At 60.9% G+C, this 24,049-nt stretch overlaps 2 protein-coding genes and 1 long non-coding RNA gene across 12 annotated transcripts; 2 read left to right on the forward strand and 1 right to left on the reverse strand.

Annotated features, from left to right (window-relative positions):
- The first annotated feature begins 132 nt into the window (after positions 1-132).
- On the forward strand, positions 133-14,038 carry LOC121079216 (sodium-dependent lysophosphatidylcholine symporter 1-like). 10 transcript variants are annotated; one of them, XM_040576141.1, is made up of 15 exons: positions 2,899-5,043; positions 7,091-7,210; positions 7,524-7,648; positions 8,319-8,451; positions 8,821-8,899; positions 9,328-9,485; positions 9,574-9,664; positions 9,959-10,080; positions 10,189-10,272; positions 10,430-10,513; positions 11,316-11,428; positions 11,611-11,754; positions 12,006-12,182; positions 12,367-12,414; positions 13,629-14,038. In XM_040576141.1, the coding sequence occupies exons 1-14, from the start codon at positions 4,957-4,959 to the stop codon at positions 12,407-12,409; spliced, it is 1,560 nt and encodes a 519-aa protein (XP_040432075.1). In that variant the 5' UTR covers positions 2,899-4,956; the 3' UTR covers positions 12,410-12,414; positions 13,629-14,038. The 10 variants fall into 10 exon arrangements, with proteins under 10 accessions (XP_040432083.1, XP_040432082.1, XP_040432075.1 ...); XM_040576143.1 differs by having other exon boundaries at positions 13,636-14,038; XM_040576145.1 differs by having other exon boundaries at positions 7,187-7,210.
- On the reverse strand, positions 1,674-7,095 carry LOC121079223. The gene is made up of 2 exons (XR_005824942.1): positions 6,940-7,095; positions 1,674-6,698 (listed from the first exon to the last, which is right to left on the reverse strand). It is a non-coding gene; the product is annotated as an uncharacterized LOC121079223 (long non-coding RNA).
- A 984-nt stretch (positions 14,039-15,022) lies between the features above and the next one.
- On the forward strand, positions 15,023-23,813 carry FKBP1A (FKBP prolyl isomerase 1A). The gene is made up of 5 exons (XM_040575842.1): positions 15,023-15,181; positions 15,309-15,356; positions 22,090-22,202; positions 22,963-23,115; positions 23,611-23,813. The coding sequence occupies exons 1-4, from the start codon at positions 15,145-15,147 to the stop codon at positions 23,089-23,091; spliced, it is 327 nt and encodes a 108-aa protein (XP_040431776.1). The 5' UTR covers positions 15,023-15,144; the 3' UTR covers positions 23,092-23,115; positions 23,611-23,813.
- The last annotated feature ends 236 nt before the right edge of the window (positions 23,814-24,049 follow it).

Consider the following 24,049-nt stretch of genomic DNA (forward strand, 5'->3'; position numbering starts at 1 on the left):
TACCCGCTCCAGGAAGGTGAATGCTCACTTCTCACACTCCTGTACTTCATCATACTGATAGTGAGATGATTTCACTTCCTCTTTAGTAAAATCTCCTTCATAACATTTTTTTTCTTTATTTTAACAGACTCATTGGGTGAGATTTGGCTCTTCTAAAACTGACGTTTGCACCTGTGAAGAAGTGATTTTTTGTCCTTTGCACCAAGAACTTTTTCACTTCTGGATTTTTTTCTCTAATTATTCCCTCCACGAGGGAGTTTTGCCTGTCTTCCTGGTCTTTCACACACACAAAGCAGAGCTCTGCATCTCATGAAAAATTTCTTTTCAATTTCTGTGTAAGAGGCAGCCCGGTTTTATAATTGTGCTGTCCTGACTGCGGCTGATGCCTTTCCCTGTGCCTGCGGTTTTTGCAGAGTGCTGTACTGGAACAGTTTTCCCTTTCTCAGACTGGTAGCTGTAGGATTTCCTTGTTTTTTTTTTCCTTCATACCCAGCTCATTGTTTCCTCCTCTTCCTTTTCATGTCTGTGTTGCTAAGATTTAGTTCCTGTGTTTTCTGATAGCGTTTCCTCTCCGAAGCCTGCATTGCACAATTTCCTGGGAACATTGCCTGCTCTCTGTAACTCTGCTTTTGCTGTCGGATGTTTCCTGGTCTGTGTTTCCTGCGTGGTCAGCAGCCCGCCTGTCTCGGAGCTTCTGTCCCAGCGCCTCTGGCCGAGCACTGGTCAGAGATCTTGGTGTAGCTGCACCCGCTTCTAGGTACAGCTGTGCCTTCAGCTGCTTGTTTGGGTAAAAACATGAACATCACGGCACAAACCAGCTGGCTCGGCTGGCAGGTAAAAGGCAGCAGCAACGAGATAGGGAGCAAGAAATTGCAGTGGGAGCACCTGCAGCTGGAAGAGGATGGCTGTAAATTTTGGCCTATTTTTGCTGCTGGTGGTGGTCATTATAATCTTTTTTTAAGCTTTGCTCCCCATTGCTGGACAACGCTAAATGTTTCCAGGAGGAAGGAGTGACCTGCATTCAATGCCCTATTCCTGGCTGGGTCCTCAGCTCCCCAATGTGTTTGTTTGGAGGAGCGATTAAAAGGATCTCAGTCTGCTCCCAGGATATTTTCGGACGTTTGGTCAGGAGCGTTTTCTTCTGAAAGCAGCACTGCTCTGCACGTCCTTTGTTGTCAAGAAAAACGACCTTGAGGTGACGTTTCTTTTGCCTCTGTACTTACAGTGGAAAACTGGCTTGGGGGATTGGTGTCATTGTCACATAAAACAAGACACATGTGGCTTTCTTCAAAGCTCGCCACCACAGGGGGAGGCTGCGATGGCTCCGTTAGGTCCCTGGGCAGGAGCTGGTGTTCCAGTTCGCTGCTCCAGGCAGACCTGTGCCAAGAACTGCTTTGGGGAGCAGGAGAGCGCTGCCCCCTCACAGCCTCTGAACGGTCTCGTTTCTGTTCCTGAACCAGAGCGTTGATAGATGGAGACTGGTAATTTTAAGCGACAGGTCTCATTAGGCAGCGAGGTTATTTTTCTTACCAGGCTGCGGGCTTTCACCGGTGCTCGTACCGTAAGCACCCAAGCAGGTGCTGCCAGCTGTGCCCGTGGTGTGGTTCCCTGCCATCCCAGCCGTGTCCCCAGAGGCCAGGGACAGCCCTTCATCTCCTCTCGTGCTTTAAGCCTCGATCCAGGCTTCCCGGAGCCTCACACTTCGTTACCCGTCCTGCAGGCACAGCAGCAATGAACGCGTGCGTGTGCTCTCGGTGGGGGCGAGCCGTTGCACGCGCTTGCCGAATGGTGCGGAGCAGGGTGCTCTTGTTAATGAGGCGAGGCCGTCCTGCTGGCTTTGGGGTTTTTTTGGGGCAGATTCAGTTTACTTCAGGAAGGAGAAAAGCCTGAGGTTAGTTGGCTTTAGCTGAGGGTTCGGCTGCAGCTCCTGTTCTTGCTCCGGTAACTCAGGTGTGTGCTGCTCTGCAGGGCAAAACGGCTCCGGGAGCGTCTTGTGGGGTGCATGGCTGGGGGCTTCTGTGCCCAGCTGGGGGCTTCTGTGCCTGCGGGGCTCCTGCCGCCGTGCCAGCTGCAGGAGGAATCAAACACGAGCTGCCCAAAGCAAGGGAGCTGCCTTGGGGTGGTCGGGTTGGCAGCAGGAGCCCGTGGAGCTGAGCAGAGCTGGGAAGGGAGACCCGTCCTCAGTACCTCCCGGCGGAAGATTTTCCAAACGAATGCCACGTTTCCAAATTACACACTTATACAGAGAGTGGAGTATTGCTAATCATGCAGTAGGCCCACGTCTTTGGCAGCTGAACAGCTCCTGTGTCAAGCACCTCTCAATTTACTGATTTATCCTTTTTTTCCTGACTTATTTACCGCGTTCCTAAATAGTTACCTTACTCGCCGTTCTGTCTTGTCTGCGCTGAGCCTGCCTCACAGTGCAGGAAGCTCCTGAATAGGTTCCAGATGGAACTGGCTTCAGCCTTTTTTTTTTTTTTTTTTTTTCTCAATGGGGCTGCCTTTCCTGAGCAGCCCCTCTCCAGGTCATAGCACCCTGTGAAAAGCTGTTTAACCAGCATAGCTTGGCTTGGGGTTGTCTGAATCATGCATTCCTGGGCTCTGGGATGCTGTCAGAGATAAGATCTCATGCTTCTGCAGTGGGGATCATGGTTCTGGGGAAGGGACCTTTCCCTTGCAGCGAGTAACTTCCAGCACGACCCCGTTCCTTCAGCCGCAGAGCTCTGGCTTCTCTCGGCACAAGGCTCAGAGTTTTTGTGCAACGCAAAAAGGGTGCAGCTGCAGCACTGCTGACTTCTCTCCCTACTCCCTCAAAGCCTATTCCTAAGCAAAAGATCGGTGTAGAGATGGAAAAGGCATCGTCCTTTTGCTCCAGGACCCTTGGTGTGCGCGGTGAGCTCGCTGGGTCAGGTTTTGGGCTTTGGTGCACGGCGTTGTCGGAGCGCTTACTGCCCGCAGCAGCCCGTTAACAGCCGGGGAGGTGGGTGCTGTGCTCTGAAATCTGTCTCTCTGGCACAAAGCTGAGCCGCGCTCTTAACGCAGAGGCAGGATGAGAGCTCCCCGTGCTGCACCAGCGATCAGGACGTGCTGTCTAGACGAGATGGGTAACGCCGTCTTGCACAAGGCACCGAGCAACAGGAAAAAGGGCTTTGGGAGGATCTGAGCAGAGCAAAAATAAAGCTTTCCTGTGCCGAAGAGAATTGTGCTCTGAAACAGCCAGGGAGCAACAGACACAGCTACTCCGGGAGGCGGCTTGGTCAGCTGCTGGCTTTCTGGTGCGTATGCAGAAAATGCAGCTATTTGCACCTGGGGAGTAAATGAGTGCCAAAGAGCCAGAAGATTAAGTGCTGAGTACAATTGCAAAAGGTTCCTTGTCTCTGTCCAAATGTAGGTTTGCATACTGAGCGGGTACAAAATGGCCTAGAAAAAAAAAAAATAATAAAATCCAGGCTTTTATGTTTCCTTCTGAGTTTCCCCTTTCCTCTTGGGTGGGTAGAGATGTATTTTGCTTTCTTATGGAGATGTGTGCTCAGATATGCTGGTGGGAGACAGCGATTTGGCTCCCACTGTACTGGCTGTGGTCCAGCGCCAGTGATATTTGTTATCTGAGATGTCAGTAAAATAGCAGTGAAAAGAGATGCCGCTGACTCAGTTGTGCTGCGGCTTATTAACCAAGTTCTGACTCAGCCTGCAAAATTCATTTTTATTTTTTTTTTTTTAGAAACCCCCGCTGGACAAGGCAAGGCTGAGCTGGAGATGATGCTTTTAATTAATTTATTTTTTTTAACAGCGTGTTGATGAGCCTTGCAGAAGGGGCGCTTGCATTCACCTTGGGAAGGGCTCTTGGTGCCCTGGGCAGGAGCAGGGAGAGGATCCTGCGACCACTCCGGAGGAGCATTTGTAAAGAGCTGACTGCTGAGAGCGGGTGGCCGAGCGCAAGGCTAGGGGGTGGCATGCGGTGGGACCCCCCCCGTCCTGCCCGCCCGCTGCTGCCCGCCTCCTCGAGCTGATTTCTGCCTTCTCCTGCCAGGCTGTGCGCTGCGAGCGCTCCCACGCAGCCCCCGGGCTCCTGCCGCTCCTAATGCAGGAGTAATTTTTGGCTGTGACACCGAGACTGCTGGGCTCCGCGGGCTGCGAAGGGTCTGTGAAAGGTGCCGAAGAAAAGCAAATTTCTCCTCGCTGGGCTCAAATTATGCTGTGTGGGGTCTGCATTGCCGTGGGAGATCTCTCAGGAGCTCAGGCTGAAAGAGGCTGATAATTACTGATCTCACTTGGTAGCGAAAGGAAAATGCATCCCACGCCTCCTGCTCTGCGGCATTGTCCTGGGCTAGGGCAGTGCCAACGTCTTGCACCCGTTAAGGAGAGGGCAAAGGGAGGGGATGAGGGTTGTGCAGCCCTGGATAAGAAGCCAGAGCTGGGCTCCTGCTCTTGCTGGAGCCCCCAGGGGAAAGGAGCTTTGCTGGGGAGCAACTTGGGGCAAGAACCTCCCTGGTCCTGCTGCGCTCTCCCTGCTTTCCTTGTCCGTGCTGGGCTTTGCGTGCTGGTGCTTGCTGGTGCCGTGGTTGGAGCAGCTCCTGGGATGGATTGGAGCTTGGGCAAGTGCCTCTTCCTCCATACCCCGAGATCTCAGTGTGGCAGCAGCCCTGGGACATGGAGAAGGTGCCAGACCCTGTCTGACGGTTGAAGAGCACCAGATTTCTCCATGTGGCTGCAGAAATCCTGGGAGCTACTGTCCCGCCGCCGCCTGGGTAGGCTCCGGCCACGCTCCTCCCTCAGTGCCTCTCGCTTCTCCTCTATCGGCCCTCCCGGGGGCCTCTCAGATATTGCATCTTCCCTTGCCAAACCTCCGTCTCGCTCTGATCAGTGCCTGCGGTGCGCTCCTCGCCGCCTTCTTCCTCTCCCTGCACGAGGAAGCTTCTGCGCCGCCGCTGCCACGCACGGGCGAAGGACGCGGTCATGCTTCCCGGCGCTCGCGGAGATGCTGAGGTGCCTGGGCCGGACCAGGAGGGAGCAGTCCCTCAGGGGAGAGCGTCCCACGGCGAGGTAGGAGCAGTGGCCCTGGGGTGTTGTGGCCTCACGCGCGAGAATGCGTCTCACACGTGCACGCCAACCCTCGCGAGCGCAGGCACCCACGCAGCGCCGCACGGCTCGAGCAGCCGCGGGCTGCGGGGGTGTTTCGGAGCGTTTTATGACTCAAGCTTGGGAAGATGTTGTTAGAGCAAGGCTCTGCCTGGCGCTGCTGCTGCTGCTGCTGGCATTCAAGAGAAACGGGCAGAGATGTGCGGGGCGCCCTCCGACCTGCGGAGAGCGTCAAGGGAACAAAAGCTGCCGCGGAACCGAGAGAAATGCCTTTGTGGTTTTAGACGCTGAGCTGCTGCGGAAATGGTGTGGTGTAGGAACAAGTGCTGCTCGGCGGTGGTACAAGCCTCGTGCTGCAGCTGTCCCCGCGGGATGAGGCTGGAGCCTGGCAGGGAGCAGGGGCCGTGGGGGCCAGTGGGTGCAGGAAGGGGCCGGTACCCCCGGCAGGCACAGCGGTGTCAGTGCTTTTTCCATGGCATGGGCTGCAGAGGAGCTGCTGGTAATTGTTCCACGAAGGGAAGGCGCTTGGGGCCTCCTGGAATGCTGCTCCTGGGGTCTAGGCTGTGTTTTTGGGGGCTGCCCCCGAGCACCGCTGCGCGGAGCTCCGTCGCCCCATGGGGACAGCGGTCAGTGCGCTGCTGTCAGCATCGCAGCGAGCCCGCGTGGGCTGGGGAGCTTCAGCTGCCCTCTCACCCTGCGGGGACCGAGGGCACGTGGGAACGAAGCGATCCCTGGCTTCATTCCCCTCCGACCCCGCCGCTGGCGTGACCCCGCGGTCTGCAGTTCCATCCAGCCTCGTCCAGCTGCCTCCGAGCCAAGCTCTGGTCCCTTGTCACGCTCTGCTCTTCTGCTGAGCTCCTGCTGCAGGAGCCCGCGGCCTTTTATAGCCACGGCTGGACAAGGCCAGCACCGCCCTGATGGCACTGGAGCTGCTCGGTGCCTTGGGAGAGCCTGAAACGTGCTGTCAGCCGGGAACCTGCGGCCCCAATGAGTGTGCTCACCCCAAGACAGCCTGCGGTGGGGCTGGATGTCAGCTCAGGCGCCTGCGCTGCACCCCAACGCTGCTCCCCTGGGCACAATGGGATGGCCACCGGCAGCGGTTTGCTCATGAGAGCTGAGCAGAAAGCCGAGCCCGGGCTGGCTTGCCCGCTCCCCATGGTGTCGCCCCATATCCCGCTGCGTGCTCCTGCTCCGTGCGGTGTCACCCCCGTGTCCCGCTACATGCTCCTTGTGGTGTCACCCCTTGTCCCGCTGCGTGCTCCTGCTCCCCGCGGTGCAGAGCGCGCGGCGCCGGGCAGCAGCTCCACCTCGGGGCTGGAGGCTGCCGCTGGGAGCTTGCCAGGTCCTTGAGGCTTGGTACGGTATTTACTAACGCTAACCACGTCCAAATAAAATAGAGGCTTTGCCATCTGCCCTTTTGCCGCGCACTGAAACGTTCCCTGTGCTTCCCCTGCTGACCCATGGGGATCCCCGGATCCTGGCCCTTGCAGCCGGTCTCTGCGTGGACGGCCTCTGCCACAGCCGCTGGCAGCGTGGTACCGTTTGTACCTCTTCGTACCGAAGAATTCAAGCCACTGAATTGTGGCTCAACAGGAGAGGAAAGGACGGTGTCGGGCCAGCTCAGCAGACAGCTGGGCCTGGTGTTAGAGATGTAGCTGCCAGGCTGGCAGCCTGCGGCCTCGTGCGAGCACGCCTCCGAGGAGTGTTAGGGGAGAGAGCAGGGATGGGGGTGAGCCATGGGGGAAGCTCATGGGGGCGAGCGAGCGAGGCCGATGGTGCTGAGCAGCTCCCACGGGGCTCTGGCCGGCTGCCTCGCTCGTGGGTAGCTTGTGGGGTGACGTCTGGCCAAGGGACGGGTACGGGGGTCTGGGTGCGTGGGCTGGGGGCTAGGACACGGCGCGGGGTCTCATCTGGCCTCGGGGGGCCCAGCGGGTGGGGTGAGCAGCGATAAGTGTCACCCAGGGACGTGTCGTGCCTCGGGTGGGCTTCTTCCCCCGTGTCTCGGTCGCAGGAGAAGCCAGGACTGCCGCTGTGCAGGAAGCTCTGCTATGCCATCGGGGGCATCCCCTACCAGATGACAGCCAACGCCCTGGGGTTTTTCCTCCAGATCTTCCTGCTGGACGTCGTGCAGGTGAGCGCAGCGTGCGACGGGGTTATCTGCGAAGGGGCTTAGCGTAAACCCAGCAGGCTGGCGCAAGGGTAGAGTTTGGTAGGCGTCCAAAGCCCCTGGAAATGCTCTTCAGAATTAGGCATTCAAAACGAATCGCAATTTCTTGATGCAAATACCGTTGGTGGGCACGCGGGAGGTGTTTCCAGGCCATTCCAGTGCTTGAGGCGGTCTCCAGGGGATGCTGGCTGGAGCGAGCTGCGTCGTGCTGACTGCTCACAGCTTTCCACCAGAACTTCTCTCTCCTTTGAGCCGTGCTTTCCATTCCCTGCCCCAGCTGGAACCCTTCCACGCCTCTCTGATCCTTTTCCTCGGAAGAGCCTGGGACGCGGTTACTGACCCTGCTGTTGGCTTCCTGGTCAGCAAGAGCCCGAGGAGAAAATACGGCAAGCTGATCCCGTGGTGAGCATCCATGCGGCGCCTCAGGGGGGATTTGGGGCTCAAAATCCTCCCAGGGAGGCAGCTGGGATGCTGCTCTGAGAGTTTAACGTGGTTGTGGCTTAGGGAGAACTACAAAAGCCGAACATCCCCAGGCGCTGAAGACAACGCACCTCGCGGTGGGTCCGTGTGTCACTGCAGTGACAGGAGGAGCGCACTGCACACTTGTGTGCTTGCTGGTTCCCCGAGGCCTTACGTGTTTCAGGCTGTGGTGTTTGGTGCCCCGGGAGCCCTGCGGGGGCACACGCAGGTTTTGGCAGTCGGGCTGTGCCAGGAGCTCTCCACCAGGCACTATCCATGAGCAGATCTTGCCTACAGAAGGCTACTGCTGCCCCCAGGTTCTGCTGCAGGGTGAGAGAGGACTTCGGGTGTTTCAGCAGGAGAATAAGAAGCTGTGAACAACTCGGGCATTACTCTTTTTGGCAATGTTTTTGTTTTCCCCTCTCTTCTCCACCCGGCCCGAGTGATGGAGGTGCCCTCGAGCAGAGCTGCCCCTCGGAGGTCCCCATCTTGCAGCAGCCGGGCTGTGGTTTGGAAGCTGGGGGCAAGGCTGGGCTGCGCAGCTCAGCTTGTGCAATGGGAAGTCTGCCCGCTTATCTGGAGGCACATCTGACCAGCTCTGCTTCCTCCCCAGGATTGCGTGCTCCATGCCGTTCGGGGTGCTCTGCTACTGCATGATGTGGTCCACCCTCGCGGACGGCGCCCCCGTCTCCCTGAAATTCCTGTGGTACCTGTTCACGTACAACTTCTTCCAGATTTGCATGACTGTAAGGAACACGGTTCCTTCCTGGGGCTGTCGTGTACATCATCCTCTGCTGCAGGGAGTGGGCACGGTCGGCTGGGGTGTCCCGGCCCCAGACTCTGCTGCAAGGGACCTGGAGCTGGGCATGGGAGAGTGTTAGTTGGGGAGCAGGCGAGAGATGGGGAAATGGAGCGGTGCATTTTAATGCTGGGACTTCAGCTGGGCTGCCTGTCTACGGTGATACAAACCTCTCCATCGCTGCTTTGTTGGAAAAGCAAATCACAGAAGAAGAGGGTGAAAGGCCACCCGAGAGCAGGGGTGTGTGGACGGGGCGGGTTATGGCTGTGAAGCAGGGAAGCAGCAGCCGGAGCTGAGTGCACGGTGCTCTCCCTAGTGCTACCACGTGCCCTACTCTTCCCTGACAATGTTCCTGGGAGGAAACCAGAGAGACCGAGACTCGGCCACCGCCTACAGTAAGTGTCCGTGTCCCCACAGTCGGGGCCGCCTGCGCTCCTGGGAGACCCTACCAGGAGCAGAGGGGAAGGAGTCCCTCTGGCTTTGAACAAGCTACAAAGCAGGTGGGGTGAACCAGGGATGTGATGAGACCAGCGTGGTCTTCTGCAAAGAATTTACCTGCAGAAGCCTTTCCTAGGTGTGTGTCATCCCTAGGGGGCCCAGGACCCAGATCTATTGATTCATTATTAGGAATCATAATAATGCTGGAGCCAAGGGGGGGGGAAAAAAATCAGAGCGGGTAGAAACAGCAGGTCTCTTCTCCTCCTGGGACAGCTGTGGATGTTGGTGCCTCCAATTCCATCCCCAAAGCTGGTCTGTGGTCCTGAGGGCTGTGTCCCAGCAGCCAGGGCGTGGGGCTGAGGTTCCTCTCCTGGCCGCCCGGCAGGAATGGGGATGGAGGTGTTCAGCACGCTGCTCGGCTCAGGAATCCAGGGGCAGATGGTGGGCGCTTACCACGGCCACACGACGAATGGCTGCTCCTTCGGGAACGGGACCCTGCCCAACAGCAGCACCCCCAGCCTCGCCGGCTCGCTGGAGGTCACGGTAAGGCCGGTCCCGATGCAGGGCAGGCGCCGCTGGCTGCGCCGCATGCGGTACCCGCGGTGCCACCGCGCTGCCTCCCGCTTTCCAGCGCAGAGCCTACGTGTCTGCCTCCCTGGTCCTGGGCTCGATCTACTGCCTCTCCTGTCTGATTCTTGTCTTTGGGGTCAGGGAGCAGCCGGGTAAGTCCGCGCAGGTGCGGTTGGGAGGGCGCTCACGGCAGCGGGTGGCGAGGGTGGGTTGCAGAGGTTCTGGGTCCCTAGGGGGGGGGAGCAGGGCCAGCCTGAGTGCAGCCTGCAGAGAAGCAAAATCCTGCATGCAGCTGACACCTCTGCGGTCGTCTCCGCACCGAGATGTCAGACTCCAGCTCCTCGCCCAGCTGAGCTGCACCCAGACACGGCAGCACCGTCCCCCTGTGCCTTCCATCCCCGTGCGTGTCCTGGCAGCCCCCGTGCGACCCCGCTGTCTCTCCGCAGGGCCCCTCAGCCCCCTGGGGAAGGCTGGGCTGCCCTTCACGAGCTGCCTGAGGACGATCGTGGGACACAAGCCCTACACCCATCTGCTCTGTGGCTTCCTCTTCGCGTCCCTGGCCTTCCAGGTGCGAGAGCTGCCTCGGCAGGAGGAGAGCTCAGGGGTGAGATGTCCGCGCACGTTATCATGGCAGCGAACTCAGGACCCTACGAATGTCCCCGTGTCGCCTTCCCAGGTCATGCAGGGGATTTTTGCTTTCTTCTGTACTCACGCCGCGGGGCTGGCCGGGAAGTTCCAGCACTTGGTGCTCATCATGCTGGTAAGTGGGCGCCAGCCCTTCCTGCTGGGGGGCTGATCCCTGCGTCACCCCACAGCCCCCAGCACCGCTGCTCCTGCCCATCTGCGAGGATGTCACCAGGACAGAGACTGGTGGTCCTCAGGGACATTGCTGCGTCTCCCCTTTGGTTCCTCCTCAGGTCACAGCTTCCCTCTCTATCCCCTTCTGGCAGTGGTTTTTGGGGAGATTTGGGAAGAAAACGGCAGTGACCTTGGGCCTGGCGGTGAGTTTGCCCCCGGTCGTGGCTGTGGAGTGAGGAGCCGTGTCCTGGCTGCTCGCGCTGCCTGGGGAGCGGGGCTGGCTGCCCGTGGCGGGGGGACAAAAGGGGGCCCAAACGCAGCTGCCTCTGCACAGGGCGCAGGCCAGCAGCTGGCTGCAGCTCTGCCTTTCTTCATTGCCGCGTGCAGGGAGGCTGAGGGACCGTCCCTGGGACACTGGGGAAATTTTTTAGTGTGTGTAATCACCCAACCAAGAGCTCAGGCTCTGAGCTGTGGATCTGGCGAGCAGCGTGTGCTCGGGTGCTGTCCTGATGGATGCTGCGTGCACCCAAACAGCAGCCCGGGGCCCGTTCCCAGGACCTCACATGCCTGCCACAAGCAATGCGAGCCCTGCGGGGCGATGCAGGGCAGGGAGGCTGCGCACCGGGCACAGCAGAGGCAGGGAGGCATCCTGCTCGTCGGGCACATCCCAGCTGCTGCCTGGCTCTGCACGCCAGCAAGAAATCCCATTTGGCTTTTTTTCAACATTAAGTGCCCAAATCCCGTATCCCCAGATGCCTTCCTTGCAGGCACTTGGTTCAACCACAGCACATCCAGCACCAGCGCAGCAGCCCCGTTGTCCTCTCTCAGACCCCTCTGTACCCACGAGGACGGCTTTGCTGCTGCTTGCAGCCTGCCCGGGGCCTTCAGCAGCTCCCATCACAAAATGCGTGGGGCAGGGGCAGTGTGGCTCGAGGTTCGGCAGGGCCGTGAGCAGCAGAAAGCGCCCACGTGCTTTTGTTTCTCCTCTTCCTCTCGCTTCCCCAGCTGATCATCCCGGCCCTGGTGGCCATCACCCTGGTGAGCCACAACTTCCCGGCCTTCGTCCTCCTGATGGTGGTGGCAGGCTGCAGCTCGGCCGTGCTCTACCTCCTGCCCTGGTGAGCGGGGGCACCTCCGGGCTCGGCTGGGGGGGCTGTTGGGAATCGGCTGTTGGTTTCCAGAGTGGCTTCTGCAAGGGGTTTCCCTCTCTGCTGCCTGGAGAGCTCTGGGAGAGGTGGTGGCCGAGCTCTGGCAGTGCCGTGGGTCTCACCGACACGTCCGCGGGGCTGTCTGCACCCAGGTCCATGCTGCCCGATGCAGTGGATGACTTCATGCTGAGGAACCCCAACTGCCTCAACCTGGAGGCTCTCTTCTACTCCTTCTACGTCTTCTTCAACAAGTTTGCAGGTGGCCTTGCCGTGGGGATATCGACGCTGGGTTTACAGTAAGCCCCCACCAAACACTACCTCCCCCCGGTTTCGTCAGCCCAGCGGAGTTTTCTGGAGTATCCGAGAGGAGATGCTGGGATAGGAATTGCAGGGGTACCCAAATTTGCCTTCCCAACATAGGAAAGGAGCAGAAAGGAGAGGGAATTCCCCCAAACTGGCCCTCCAATACAGCCTCTAGAGGAGAGCAACAGAGGTGCACACTTGCCTTTGTGCAGGGGCCTGGTGGGGAAGGAAAAATGTTCTTTAGTTTTGCAGGTTACCGCGCCAGAGACTGCACGTACAACCCCTCCGTCACCCTTGCCCTGAAGCTTCTCATGACCCCGGTCCCGATCATCCTGCTGCTCATCGCCATAACCATCTTCTGCCTCCATCCCATCAACGAGGAGCGGAGGAAGCAGATGAGGATGGAGCTGGAGGCGATGGGGTAAATTCGAGCTCCCTGAAAGAGCCGGGGCACCGGGTGCCTGCGTCGGTCCCAGCCCCGCAGAAGTTGGGTGCAGGGGAAGGACTGCGCGTGTCCAGCTCTCTGTGGGTGTCTTCCCAAGGGTTTTAGGGTTATTTCGGGGGCTGCTTCCAGGTTTCACGAGCGCTCGTGTTCCTTTTAACAGGCGTCAGGCGCGGCGCGGCAGCTCAGACCACCACCAGGGCTGAATCGGGTGAGCTCACCGGGACGGACGTGGGTTTGCTGTGCTGTCAGGATGTGCTGGTGTCGGGGATTTGCTGTGCTGTCAGGATGTGCTGGTGTCGGGGAAAGCCGTCGTTTCCTGTTGTTTCCCATTTCCATGTCCCAAAGGCCAGGCTGGTAGGGGTCCTGCTGCAGCCCCAGCCCTGCCACCGTGCATGCTCCGGCGCTCGGCCTCGCCGGTCTTCCTGCAGGTCCCAACAGATCTGGGCAAGATCCGTGCTCTGATCCGCGCTCTCCTTCTGCTGTGCAGGGGAAAAGGAGCCCCCGCCAGCCTCACCACGATGCTCAAACGCGCTGCAGTGAGGAGGTGGCGCCTAAATACGTGGGAAAGCCTGCAGAAAGACCACGGGGGTTGTTTTTGAGGGAAACTCAATTTTTAGGGAAAATACCACCTGGATAGTGCGTCTCTTTGTGCTTAGACTGCCCTTTTACGGGGAAAGGTTTACAATTTCTTTGAACGTGGGTGAAGTTCAAGCCAGGAGTATAAAGCTTGTGCAGGAGCGATAATACCGGGTAGAAGGCAGCCGTGCCTGCCCGAGCCTCGATAGCTGAGTCACCGCTGGGAAACGGGGAGCTGCTTGGTGCGGGAGGCTGCAGCAGTGGGCTGTGAAGCCTCGGGTCTGGCAGCTGTGGGGGCTCTTGGCAGCTTGTCCCCCCTCGTGCCACGTCGGGAGGTTATGGCAGAAGTGTCGAACGGATGTCAGGAGCAGCTGAGTGGCTTTTAAATCAGAGCCCACAGCCACATCTCCCCCAGCAGCATCTTGCGAGCGCTTCTCGGCACCCCCACGTCTCTCCTGGCAACAGTGAGGGGGCAGCAGGGGGAGAGCAGGATCGGCCCTCTTGCTGCCAGCACCAGAGCTCCGCTCAGCATCGCGCCGAGGCAGCGGGAGAGGCCGGTTATTTTTAGGGCTAGAGCTGCGTCTGACCGCTGGTTGACCTTGCAGCTCTCCGGTCTGGTGCACACTGGCAGGATCTGAGCAAATTACTCCCCAGTTGGGCGCTGAATTAATTTGAAGCCTCGCGGCACAACTTCGCGATGGGTGGGGGAGATCGTGTTTTAGAGATGCGTCAGGGCATCTGCAGGATCATCACAGCAGTCCAGATTCAGAGTAATTTCTCAGAAGCACAAAGTGCTTCCGTTTTCGCCTTTTTTTTTTTACTTTTTTTTTGTTTTGTTTTTTGGAGTGTGAAGGATGTTTCTTGCGAGTGCCCGAGTCCATGGTCGGGTGCTGGAGTGTGCTGCCCTCTGCCACTACGTTGCTTTCAGCCTCGCTGCCTGCAGATTTACGAACGAGCAAGAGCCTTTGAACAACGAGGCAACACTCCGCTTGCTGGGGTTTTAAAGTCCCGCAGCAGGCATGAGTTATGTTCAAAGGCACACGTTCCTTGGGCCAGAGGCGTGGGCTGATCGGGGGCTCCCACCCTGCAGCACGTGCCGGCAGCGGGCTCCAGGCTCCTGCAGCACGGGACCCAACGTGGTGCGGAGCTGGGAGCGGCTGCTGGCTTCTGTGGTGCCTGTTGTATGGGAAAGTACTTCTATATACCAAAAAATGTCTTTTATTTTTTATGCTATTAAATCTGAGTGGTCACGCTTTTCCCTCCTGGTCTTTATTCCTCTGATTCCAGCTGATCCAAAGGGCAGGCAGAGCTTAGAGCAGAATTTATTTGTTTTGGGGGGCTGTTGTGCTTTTCCCCAGAGTTCAAACACCAGAATCTGACCTGAGCCTTCCCTTGCTCTGGACCAGCTGGGCCCTGAACAGCAAGGGCAGGTCGGACCCAGGGGATGCGGTCTGCCCCTTCTCCTCCTCGTTTATTTTCTTCCACCCTGGTTTATTTTCTGCCCTGGTGCTGGGGGTGTTCAAGAAAAGTCACAGACCACAGGCAGGAGCTGTACCTTACACATTTAATGCAAAATAATAACGCTACAGCTTAAAGCGGGGGAAAAAACACACACACAGTTTGGTATTTCAGTATTTAAAAGAATGCAGGCAAGGAATAGAAGCAATCAAAACCTGCTTCATCCCGTTATCTGTTACTCTAAGTGTCTCCTCGTGTCCCATTTTCATGCACTTGCAGAAAATCCTGGGTTTTTATTTGTCTCCTGGCTGTCCTTGGCACTTCTCTTCCCTTGGGGCTGCTCAAAGTGAGAAAATAGGCCGCTTTGAGGCAAAACCTGTGCCTGGACAGATTATTTTTATGAGAAAAAAAAAAAAAAATCAAGCGGTTTCTGTTCCCGTTAGAAAGCCCCTTTGAATTGCCCAAACCTGCCCTTTTTAACGTGGAATTGCCCAAACCTGCGCCTGTGCTGCTGACCCTGGGGGCACCCAAAGCCCCGAGGGGCCGCGGCAGGGCGCAGAGGGGAGGCGGGCGAGGAACGGGGGGGGACACCGGGAGGCTGCACCGAGCCCGGGGCCGGCTCCGTGCGGGGATCCCCGGGGGAAGGCCGCGGCCGGGCCCCCTCCGCTGCCCCCGGTTTCCCCGGCAACCGCTCGGTGCCAAGATGGCGGCCGGGGCCGGGCAGGAAGGAGGCGGGGGGTGGGGGGGGGAGCGGGCAAGATGGCGGCGGGGCGGGGCGGGGCGGGCGGCGGGCGGGCTCCATGGCGGCGGCGGCGGCGGCTGCGCAGGCGGGGCCCCTCCTCCCTCGGGCTGCGGCCGCTGCGGGTGCGCGAGGACCGGCACCGGCGGCACCGGCGGCACCGGCATGGGCGTGCACGTGGAGACCATCGCCCCCGGCGACGGTGAGCGGCGCCCCGCGCTCTCTGTCTCTTTTCTCCCTTTTCTTTCCCCGTTCGGCCCGAACTGCCGGTGCTGGTGCCGGTAGCGGGCCCGGTGCCGGTTCGCTGACGGTGCTGTGTCTCCCCGCAGGGCGGACGTTCCCCAAGCGCGGCCAGACCTGCGTGGTGCACTACACGGGTGAGTGCCCCGGGGCTGAAGGGCGGGGCTGCTCCGCCGCCGGTACCGGGAGGTGGGGGGGGGGGGGTCGTGGTGCTGTATGTCGGCCCGGCGACAAAGAGTCGCGATACGGGAGGACGGCCCGAACAGGGATGTGCCTCCCCCTACATCCCGGGAGCCTGCGGGGACCCCCGGGCCCGTGTGGGCGGCGGGGCTGGGCCGCGGCGCTCCCCGAGGGAATGGGGCGGGGGGGGCCCCGGGGCGGCCCGTGTGGGGCCCGTGTGGGGGCGAGGGGCGGCCCCCGGCGGGGGTGGGGGGCCCCAGGGTGCCCCCGGTTGGCCCCGGGGCGGGGGGCGCCCGGTTGCCCCTGTGGGAATGCTTTGCATATGGGGGGGCTCTCCCCGTGGCACCGTGGGGGTCCTGGGGCAGGAGACCCCCCCCTGTGGGCTGTGAGGGGTCGGGCTGAGACCCCCAGTGCTCGGTGCCCCGGTGGGACCCTCTTGCTACCGGGGGGGGGGTCCCTGGGCAGCAGGGGAGCGGTGCTGTCCCCTTGTCCCCTTCCCCAGTATTGCTCCCGGTGCCCCTGGGGGCAGCTCGTGGGGTACAACCGGGGACCCGCAGCCCAGCCCGGGCTGGTTTTGGGGTGGGGGCGCGATGCTCCCTGGGTGTCCCCAGCTCTGCGGGACCCCCCGAGGGTTCTCCCGGAGGGCAGCCCGATAGCCAAGGTGGGTGACGTTACGCACGCTGCACTCCAACGGCTTCCACGGACCTCGCGAGTAAACCGACGTCGCCAGCCTGGAAAATGCCTCGGAGAGGGTCTCGCCTCTCCGTCGGCAGCTCCGGCTCAGCGTGTCGGCTGCTGAGCTCCGGGATGAAAAAGGGTCGGCCCATCTGTCTCTGCTAATTACAGCCGCTTGCCCCCCGTGCTTTCAGTTCCCCAGCAGCGTGGAGCTGCTGTGCCCTGCAGGAGGAGGATGTGGGTGCCGGGCTCAGCACAGCGGAGCCCTGGAGAGGGGCAGGAGGGCTTTGCGGGCCCCTAAAGCTCCCGCAGAGCTGTCTGAGCTCGCCGTCCAGCCCATCTGCTTCTCCTCCTTCTCCTCCCCGTCGTTTTAATTCCCTGGTCGGGAGGAGAGGAAGCAGCTCGGTCTCTCACGGCCGCCTCCTCTGCCGGCAGCCCCGTTTCCTCTGCCGGTGGAAGAACAAAGGGACGCTGGCAGGCAGTCAAGTGGCTCTCGGTGGGCCAGCCCTGCCGCCTGCCAGCCCTCGCGGCTCCCAGCACCGGCTCCTCTCCTGCCAGCCTCCTGCGGTGTTGCGGGAGCACGGCCGCTCTCCCCGGCTCCCTCCCTCGCCTCGGTGGAGCTGCCGGTGGGTCGCCGGTGCTGGGTTTCCACCCCTGCATCCCATCTGGATGGAGAGCTGTGCGGGGACCTGCCTCCTGCCAGACCCTTCCCAGCAGCAGCAGGTGATAAGCTGGGCTTGGGAGTGGTTCTCTGATTTATTTTTTCGTTATCATTGTCTCCTTTTGGCCTTTTTGCCCCCAGCAGACAGCTCCCTGACTCACCCACCTGGGCAGGCAGCCGAAATCGAAAGCCCCCAGTCTATGCATGGTACCCACAGGCCACCATGCCCTGCTTTTGCTGGATGCTCCCTGCATCCCTGAGAGCAGAGAAAGGAATTTAGCTTTCCGTAAATATGGGAAACGGTTGAATTCCCCAGCCCTGTGGCTCACTATGACGTTTATTGAGCCTGGAGCAGCACAGGGGCAGCAGTAGAGGCACAATGCGTTGGGTGCTGTGCTCGGGGGCCTCATGAAGAGCCCCGGCAGTGGCTGTCTCTGTGCAGAAACCCAGCCCGAGCTCGGGAGCATTTGGCACAGTGAGCCCTAATGGGCGTGCAGCGCCTCAGCTCTCCCCGAGCTCCGCCGAGTTATAGATTTGCAGTCACTTGATTAAAATCCATTTTGGAAAAAAGCCGGGGAGCTGAGGGAGGGGGATTACGGGGAGCCAGCTCGTTTGGCCGTCCCCGCTGCTGCAGGAGGTGCCTGCTCGCTGTGGGTCTGTCTGAGGCACGAGCAAACCACGGCATCTGCTGTTCTCTCTCTGTGGCTGTCGTCTCGGTGCATCCGCTCCCAAGCGCGATGTAATGGGTGAGCTGGGTGTTACGTTTCCCAGCCCGCAGTGGAACTGGGGCATCAGGCCGAGCTGCTGCTGGGTGAGCAGGGGGCCAAGCTCCCTGCCCTGCAGCACCCCGGGTGCTGTTCCTCCTGTCCTTTGCTCCCCAAGTGCTTCGTGTCTGCTCGCTTAATTTACAGCGGGCACATTTAGGCAGGGCAGGCACTGGTGCACTGTCCCCTCACCCCAGAGCCCAGGTTTCCTGCCCCTCAGCAGCTCCTCTGCTGTACAGCACCGGTGAGAGCAGCCATTTCATCCCGGGGCTGTGAGGGATGGACAGACAGACGGACGGCCCTGCTGCGGGAGCACAAGGAGAGCCACGCTCGGGGAAGGAGGTGGAGAGCACAGCGTCCTCCTGCCTGCCGGCTCAGGAGACACCAATCCCTTGTGCCGGGGTTGTCCCAGCGGCAGCAGAGGTGTGTGGGGGGATCTGGGGCAGCTGAACCTTGTCCCCTTCCTCTGGTCCCAGGTCAGGCAGGGAGAAAAGCCTCTCCAGCACTGCTGGGCTGAGGGCACCGGGGATTTGGGAGGTCCCCGCAGCCCCGTGGGGTGGGCAGCGGGGAGCCAGCTCTGACTCTCAGTCGGAGTCGAGCCTGCGGGGGAATAGAGGAGCGGAGGAGCTGCCGGGGAGCTGGCGCAGCGGGGCTTTCGAAAGAGCCTTTGATGTGAGATCTGCTACAAAAGGCTGTTAAGGAAACTAAATCAAGGGTAAAGTCCTCTGATGTATTCAGGAGTGATGGCAGCGGGATGGGAGGGTTGCTTCAGAGCACAGGAGTGTGGTGATCGTGGGGAGTGCGTGGCTGGTGGTTGCAGCCCTGATTCTGCCTGGATCGGGCTCCTCGGGCTGTGGGGGGCTTTGCTGGCGTGGTGGGGGCACTCCTCAGCACCCCAGAGCGCAGCCAGGCCTGGGGGTTCATCCTTCCCGGTGCTGGGAGCAGGGTGGCAGAGAAGAGAGGACGTGGGGGAGCAGTGGCCGTGCTGGGGAGCACCGGGACTGGACCAGGTGAACTGGGTGGGCAAAGCACCACCTTGGAGGGAGGTGGGCTCAGAGAGCAGGGAGAGATGCTGGAGAAAACTGACTTTCTTTGGCAGGATGGGCGCAGGGGGAGCAGGATCTGTCCCCAGCGCCCGCGTGTTGCTGCGCGGGCCGAGCACAGCCTGGCCACCGGCTCGGCAGGGCGCAGGCTCTTCCTGTTTGCACAGCACCTTGCACGTTGGTGCTCCCTGCGCTGCTTCTGCACGCTGCCACGCTCGCACAGCAGCAGCCTGCGGTCGCGAGATGTTTCCTACTGGGGTGCGCAGCTGCCGAGTGGTCACGGGAGCTCAGCGCCTTCTCCTAAAGTGCCTGTCCCCAAGCTGTGCGTGGGGTCCCATCCTGCTGGGCCGCAGCGAGTGGTCGGCAGAGCCTCTTCCACCTCCAGCTGGTGAGGGGTCGGGCTGGGCCATGGCTTTGAAGCAGCTGTGAGCAGCTCAAACACTGAAGCTCAAAATCTGAAGCACTGTGCGGAGCAGAGGCAGGCTTTAACCTCCTGACACGGGGCTGGAGCGGGTCCTGGTCACTCCCCGAGTGTCCCAGGGCCCTCAGTGGGAAGAGTTTCCCGTGCTGTCCCTTCCTCCAGCTGGAGCAGAGGGGCCAAGCCGTGCATTGCAGCTGACATCTCCCGGCCGCAGCGTGCCAAGTGTGGCAGAGACCTGGCAGCACCACGGCTGCTCCCCAGAGCCGCCGGTGTGACGGCACCATCCCGTCTCGGCCACAAGCTCCGTGCTCTCCTCTTTGCTTCATCATCTCCGAGACCCCCTGGTGTCTCTGGGGAGGCTCCAGGAGCCGTGGTGGCCGTGCTGTGGGGTCACCCAAGGCATCACCTCCGCGATGCCCCGCTCGGAGCTGAGACGAGCCAGGATGCGGCCTGGGCCGGCTGCTGCCGCTGGCCGCTGGCTGTCCGCAGCGGCTGGGGCTCTGCCTCTAGCCGGAGGATGCTTTGCCTTGCTAATGGCTTTGAGATCTCATTATCGCCTCGCTTGGGGACGGCAGGGATGAGGAAATGGTTGCTCATACTTCTCTAAGGCTGGAGGAAGAAATCTCCTGGGAGCCTCTCCGGTGGAGGATGTGCCAGAGATGAGGATGCCATCTCCGAAGCGTTGGAGCCTTTTTGTTTCACCGCTGCCATGGCAGGGGGCAGCGCGGCGTGGTGGGCATCCCACAGCCCCGTAACGCGGAGCAGGATGAGCCCCACGTGCGACCAGCACCTTCCTGGCTCGGGGGGTGGATCCTCTGGGCTGGCACAAGCAACTCCATGGGATAACCCCTCTGTCCTGTGGCCAGGGAGCTGCCCACTTGGAAATTCTCCCCGAGGCCAGGTTTGGGAAGGTGAGGTCTGCGCCTGGGACAGGCGGCCTCTGTGCCGTGGGCTCTGCAGCAACTCCAGCAGCACCAGCGGTGCTTTTGGGTTCGCTCTGAGCTGGCTTTTTCAATGCTGCCATGGGAAGCAGGTGCCCCAAGGGTTTCCCGTACGAGAAGGTTGTTGGCTGCTGCCTGGTCCCTGGGCTTTGGGTGCGGAACCGAAGGAACCGAAGCGTGGAGGGGATGAGGGGAGAGCGTGGCCTCTGGTTTCCGCAGGCAGGGTGAAGGCAGTAGCCAGCTGTGCTCGTTTTCATCACCCGACTGCGGGGTGGGGAAACCGCGGCCGCACTCTCTTCCCGTTCCCTGCAGCAGAGAAGGGAGAAGGGGTGGGCGCAAGGTGCCCCCTGCCTCATCCCGCACCTCCCCGGCTCCCCGTGACACCAGAGGGCACGGAGCTGAGCTCGGGGCAGCACGGTGCTGCCTGCACCAGCCATCCTGGCCTTCCTCACGTCCCTGCTGCCAGCGTCCCCGGCACGGGAGCGGTGTCAGGCGGGGCTGGGGGCAGGCTCAGCGCCTGAGAGGTTTTTCATGGAAGGAGGAAACGAGAAAAGGCCGGATTTGCTGTTCCAAAGTCCAGGGCTGCGGGGTGACCGGCTGAGCTGGTGCTGATGCTCGGAGCCTGGGGCCCCGGCGGGGAGCTTTTCGCTTTCTGTGAAGTTCAAAGCTTACCTCCCCTCCCCGAAAGAAACGGGGCAGCAGGGTCCCCTGCGCTGTGGCGCGATGCTGAACGGGGGCAGGCCGCTGTGGTGGGCGAAGGGGGACGTGCAGCAGCCTGCCGTGACGAGCTGCCGGAGAAAATCCTGCCCTGGGTGGGCTCAGGGGGTGCTGGCCCCATCCCCAGGGACTGCCGGGTTCCTGAACCCGTCCCAACCGCAGCACGAGCCCGGGCTGCCGTGTCCTGCCCTCCGTGCAGATGCCGTGGTTTCCCTCGCCCGTGGGCAGTGACTCACTGGTTCGGGGAAATCACCGCGGCCCATGCGTGCTGGACAAGGCAGCAGGTTTGTTTCTTGAGACCGGAGCGGTTTTCAGCCAGAAAAACAGGTTCTCGGGCTTTTTGGGGAAGTCAAGAAGCGAGAAACGTTTGCAGCAGTTGATCGTTGCTCTTAGATTTCAAACCCTTCGGTGCTGTTAATTAGCAGCTGCCACTCTGCTGCCACAGGCACCGGCTCTGTCTTTTTATGGCCGCAGCAGCCGCAGGAGAGGGACGTGGCTGTTCCGGGGCGCTGGCAGCAGCCTCAGGACCCCGCAGCCCCAGACCTGGCTCTGCAGGCTCCATCCTAGCGCTGCTGCAGCGACGGCAGAGCCCTCAGCATCCTGCACGCTGCCCTCGGAGCTGCTGCGTCCGGGGTCCGCGAGCCCTCGGCTCTGGTTCCCGTGCCTGCAGCCCTCTCCCAGCTCCGCGTGCCGGCGGTGTGAACGCCCCAGGTACAAAGCCGGCTTCTCTGGGCTCTTTGTGGCTGCGCACGGCTCCCGGCGTGGCTGTCGTCTGTCCAGCAGCCAAGTTCTTCCAGCAAAGCCGCTGCTCCTATAAGGCAGCTCCGGCTGCGAGATTCCCCAAGAAGGTCACGCAGGGAGCAAGGGAGGGACCGCGGGGAAGGGAGGAAATTCCTCCCTTGCTCGTGCCGGGGGAGTTATATTTAGCCCTGGGGTATCTATCGGTGCCGTGGGGCCTGCGCTACGTGGTGTGTGCTGCAGGACAGGGGCTGCCCGGGGCAGGTGCGGCCAGCGCTCGGCACCGTCTCTCCCCGTCGCTCCTGGGCACGGTTTGGCTCCTGCCCAGCGGGCCGTGGCCGGGCACGTGCAGGGCTGGGGGCCAGCAGCGTGTGAGGATGGAAACCTGCCCTGGCTCGTGCCCCGCCGTGCGGAGCAGCTGGTGCTGGGAGGACCCATCCTGCCCGCCCGAGGGCTGCTCCCACCGGCCTGGAGGCAGCCCCGGTCTGCAACGGGAGGTGCCGGTGGGGGGGCTCTCCCCCAGGCTGGGAAAGGAGGCTGCTGCAAAACCCCTTTGACTCAGGGCCACGTGAGCTCTGTCGGTGACCGTCACGCCCGTCGGCAGCCTCACTGCCAGGTGACAACCTGACCCGGCCCACGTGGCCGGCCGGCCGGCCCGGGGGCCGTTTGCGTGGCTCCGTTCCTGGTCATGAGCCGCATCCCTCCCTCCCTCCCTCCTTTCTCTCCCCAGGTATGCTGGAGGATGGGAAGAAGTTTGATTCCTCCCGCGACAGGAACAAGCCGTTCAAGTTCGTGATGGGCAAGCAGGAGGTGATCCGGGGCTGGGAGGAAGGCGTCGCCCAGGTACCCGCTGCCTCTCCGAGCGCGGTCGCGCTTGCGGGGCTGCGCGGAGCCGCAGCGTGGGCACAGATCGCTGCGTGCAGCTCTTTATCTTTCCACCCCGTTCTGTGTTTTCCACCCCTCCGCGATGGGAGGCGTGGGTGTGAATATCACCTTCTGCATTGCCACCTGCCAGATGGCAGGAACGGAGCAGGGCCGGGCCTGAGAAACACCTACGGCACGCCGGTGACTCAGCGGTGACATTTCTCTACTGAGTCAGCTCCGAGCGAGCTCCGCGGGGAGCACTCGGGCCCCCCGCTCCCGGCAGCGACGGCTCCCGGGCGGCGAAGCCCACGCGGAGGCAGGGGAGGGATGGAGGGAGGCAGAGAGGGAAGGAGGGAGGCTGCTCAGCACGGTTCGGCCCCAGCGTGCGTGACTGCGGCGGGCTCTGCGCGGCTGGGAGCCGGCGCCCACGCTGCACGCAGCACGAGGATGCTGCCGTCTGCAGGGAACGGTCTGGCAGTCCCCGCCTGCCCCCGAAAACGCGTGCGGGAAGGACATCGCTAGCCCTGCTCCATCTGTGGCAGCCCTGCTCCTTTTGCAGCCTGTGCTGCCTGCCTTTCCCTTCTGATGGTCTGCTCGTTCCTCTTCTGTCCCCTCTGCCCCTGTCCTTGCTCCTTCCCAGCACGGGGAAAGGAGCAGAGGCAGGTCTGTGTCCCTCTTGCTGCCCCTCACGCAGTGTTTGCACGTCTCCTGACGTCCTTGTCTCTTTCCCTGCTCCCAGATGAGCGTTGGTCAGAGGGCGAAGATGACCATCTCCCCAGATTACGCCTACGGCTCTACTGGCCACCCAGGGATCATCCCACCAAACGCCACTCTAATTTTCGACGTGGAGCTCATGAAATTGGAATGACCTACCCCAACACCCTGTCCTCGGGTAAGGAGGGGGCTGCTGGGGCTGGGGGAGGACTCGAGGCCCCCGTCTTCTGCCTTGGGGAAGGGGGACGGAGGTGATGGGGGGGTTGTGAGAAGGATGGGGCGGGTTTCTGGCTGTGGGCGGAGGCTGTCGTCAGGAGGCTCGGTGATTTGGGGATCACTCTGGTGATACAAGCAGGGTTTCCAGCAGGCTCATGCCTCAGGGATGTTCTGGCGCTGGCTGAAGGTGCCTCAGTTCCTTCATGTTGTGTCCCCGCTGCCCCTTGCACCTCTTCACCACCACTGCGTGGGTCCCTGCGGTGCAGGCAGGATGGGGCCGTGCTCCCGGGTGCCTCGCTCAGAGCCAGCTTCCCCCCCCCGCCCCCCGCCATCGGGGCTCGACTTCTGCTTTGAGCAAACCCTGCGGTTTGCAGCGAGACCTCGATGAGCGTGCTCCTTCCCCCGCCGCGCTCCCCTGCAGGGCTTTGTCACGGTGCCTCCTCTCTCCCCCAAACAGGTTTGGCACATGGAGGAATCCAGAATCTCAGCTTCAAGAAGAGTGCACATGACTTTGTACGGAGCTTTTCCTGATAGTCCACTACACTCATTGTATAACCTTACACCTTGATTGAATGCCTTTGGTCACTAAGCTTTGCGTCTGACTCTTCCTCCTTGTATCGTGTTTTTATGTCTTTTTAAACTATACGCCGTAAACCTCAACTCTTTTTTGGGTCAAGTTCTTAATCTTATTTTTGTTCCAGGTATAGACTACGTTTTACCGGTAGCACACAGATGGGCTGACCTTAGATAGGAGTCATTTGAACAAAAGGAAACCCGTTAGTTACTTGTTTCGGTGCAGATCTCTATGGTGTTTTCAAACCAGAAATTGCTGCTGCTGCAAAAGCCATAGCAGAGTGAGGCTGGCGAGGCTGAACGGATGTGGAGAGCAAAGTAGT

Source organism: Cygnus olor, chromosome 16, assembly GCF_009769625.2.
Source record: "Cygnus olor isolate bCygOlo1 chromosome 16, bCygOlo1.pri.v2, whole genome shotgun sequence".
NCBI classification, from domain to species: domain Eukaryota; kingdom Metazoa; phylum Chordata; class Aves; order Anseriformes; family Anatidae; genus Cygnus; species Cygnus olor.

Excerpts from the sequence above, each read along its gene's own strand:
- LOC121079216 (XM_040576140.1), top strand. The coding sequence starts at position 4,957 with ATGCTTCCCGGCGCTCGCGGAGATGCTGAGGTGCCTGGGCCGGACCAG. Across the intron at positions 7,211-7,523 it reads TCCTGCTGGACGTCGTGCAG|CTGGAACCCTTCCACGCCTC; the intron begins GTGAGCGCAGCG and ends TCCCTGCCCCAG. Across the intron at positions 8,900-9,327 it reads AGACTCGGCCACCGCCTACA|GAATGGGGATGGAGGTGTTC; the intron begins GTAAGTGTCCGT and ends GCCGCCCGGCAG.
- FKBP1A (XM_040575842.1), top strand. The coding sequence starts at position 15,145 with ATGGGCGTGCACGTGGAGACCATCGCCCCCGGCGACG. Across the intron at positions 15,357-22,089 it reads CTGCGTGGTGCACTACACGG|GTATGCTGGAGGATGGGAAG; the intron begins GTGAGTGCCCCG and ends TTCTCTCCCCAG. Across the intron at positions 22,203-22,962 it reads GGGAGGAAGGCGTCGCCCAG|ATGAGCGTTGGTCAGAGGGC; the intron begins GTACCCGCTGCC and ends CCCTGCTCCCAG.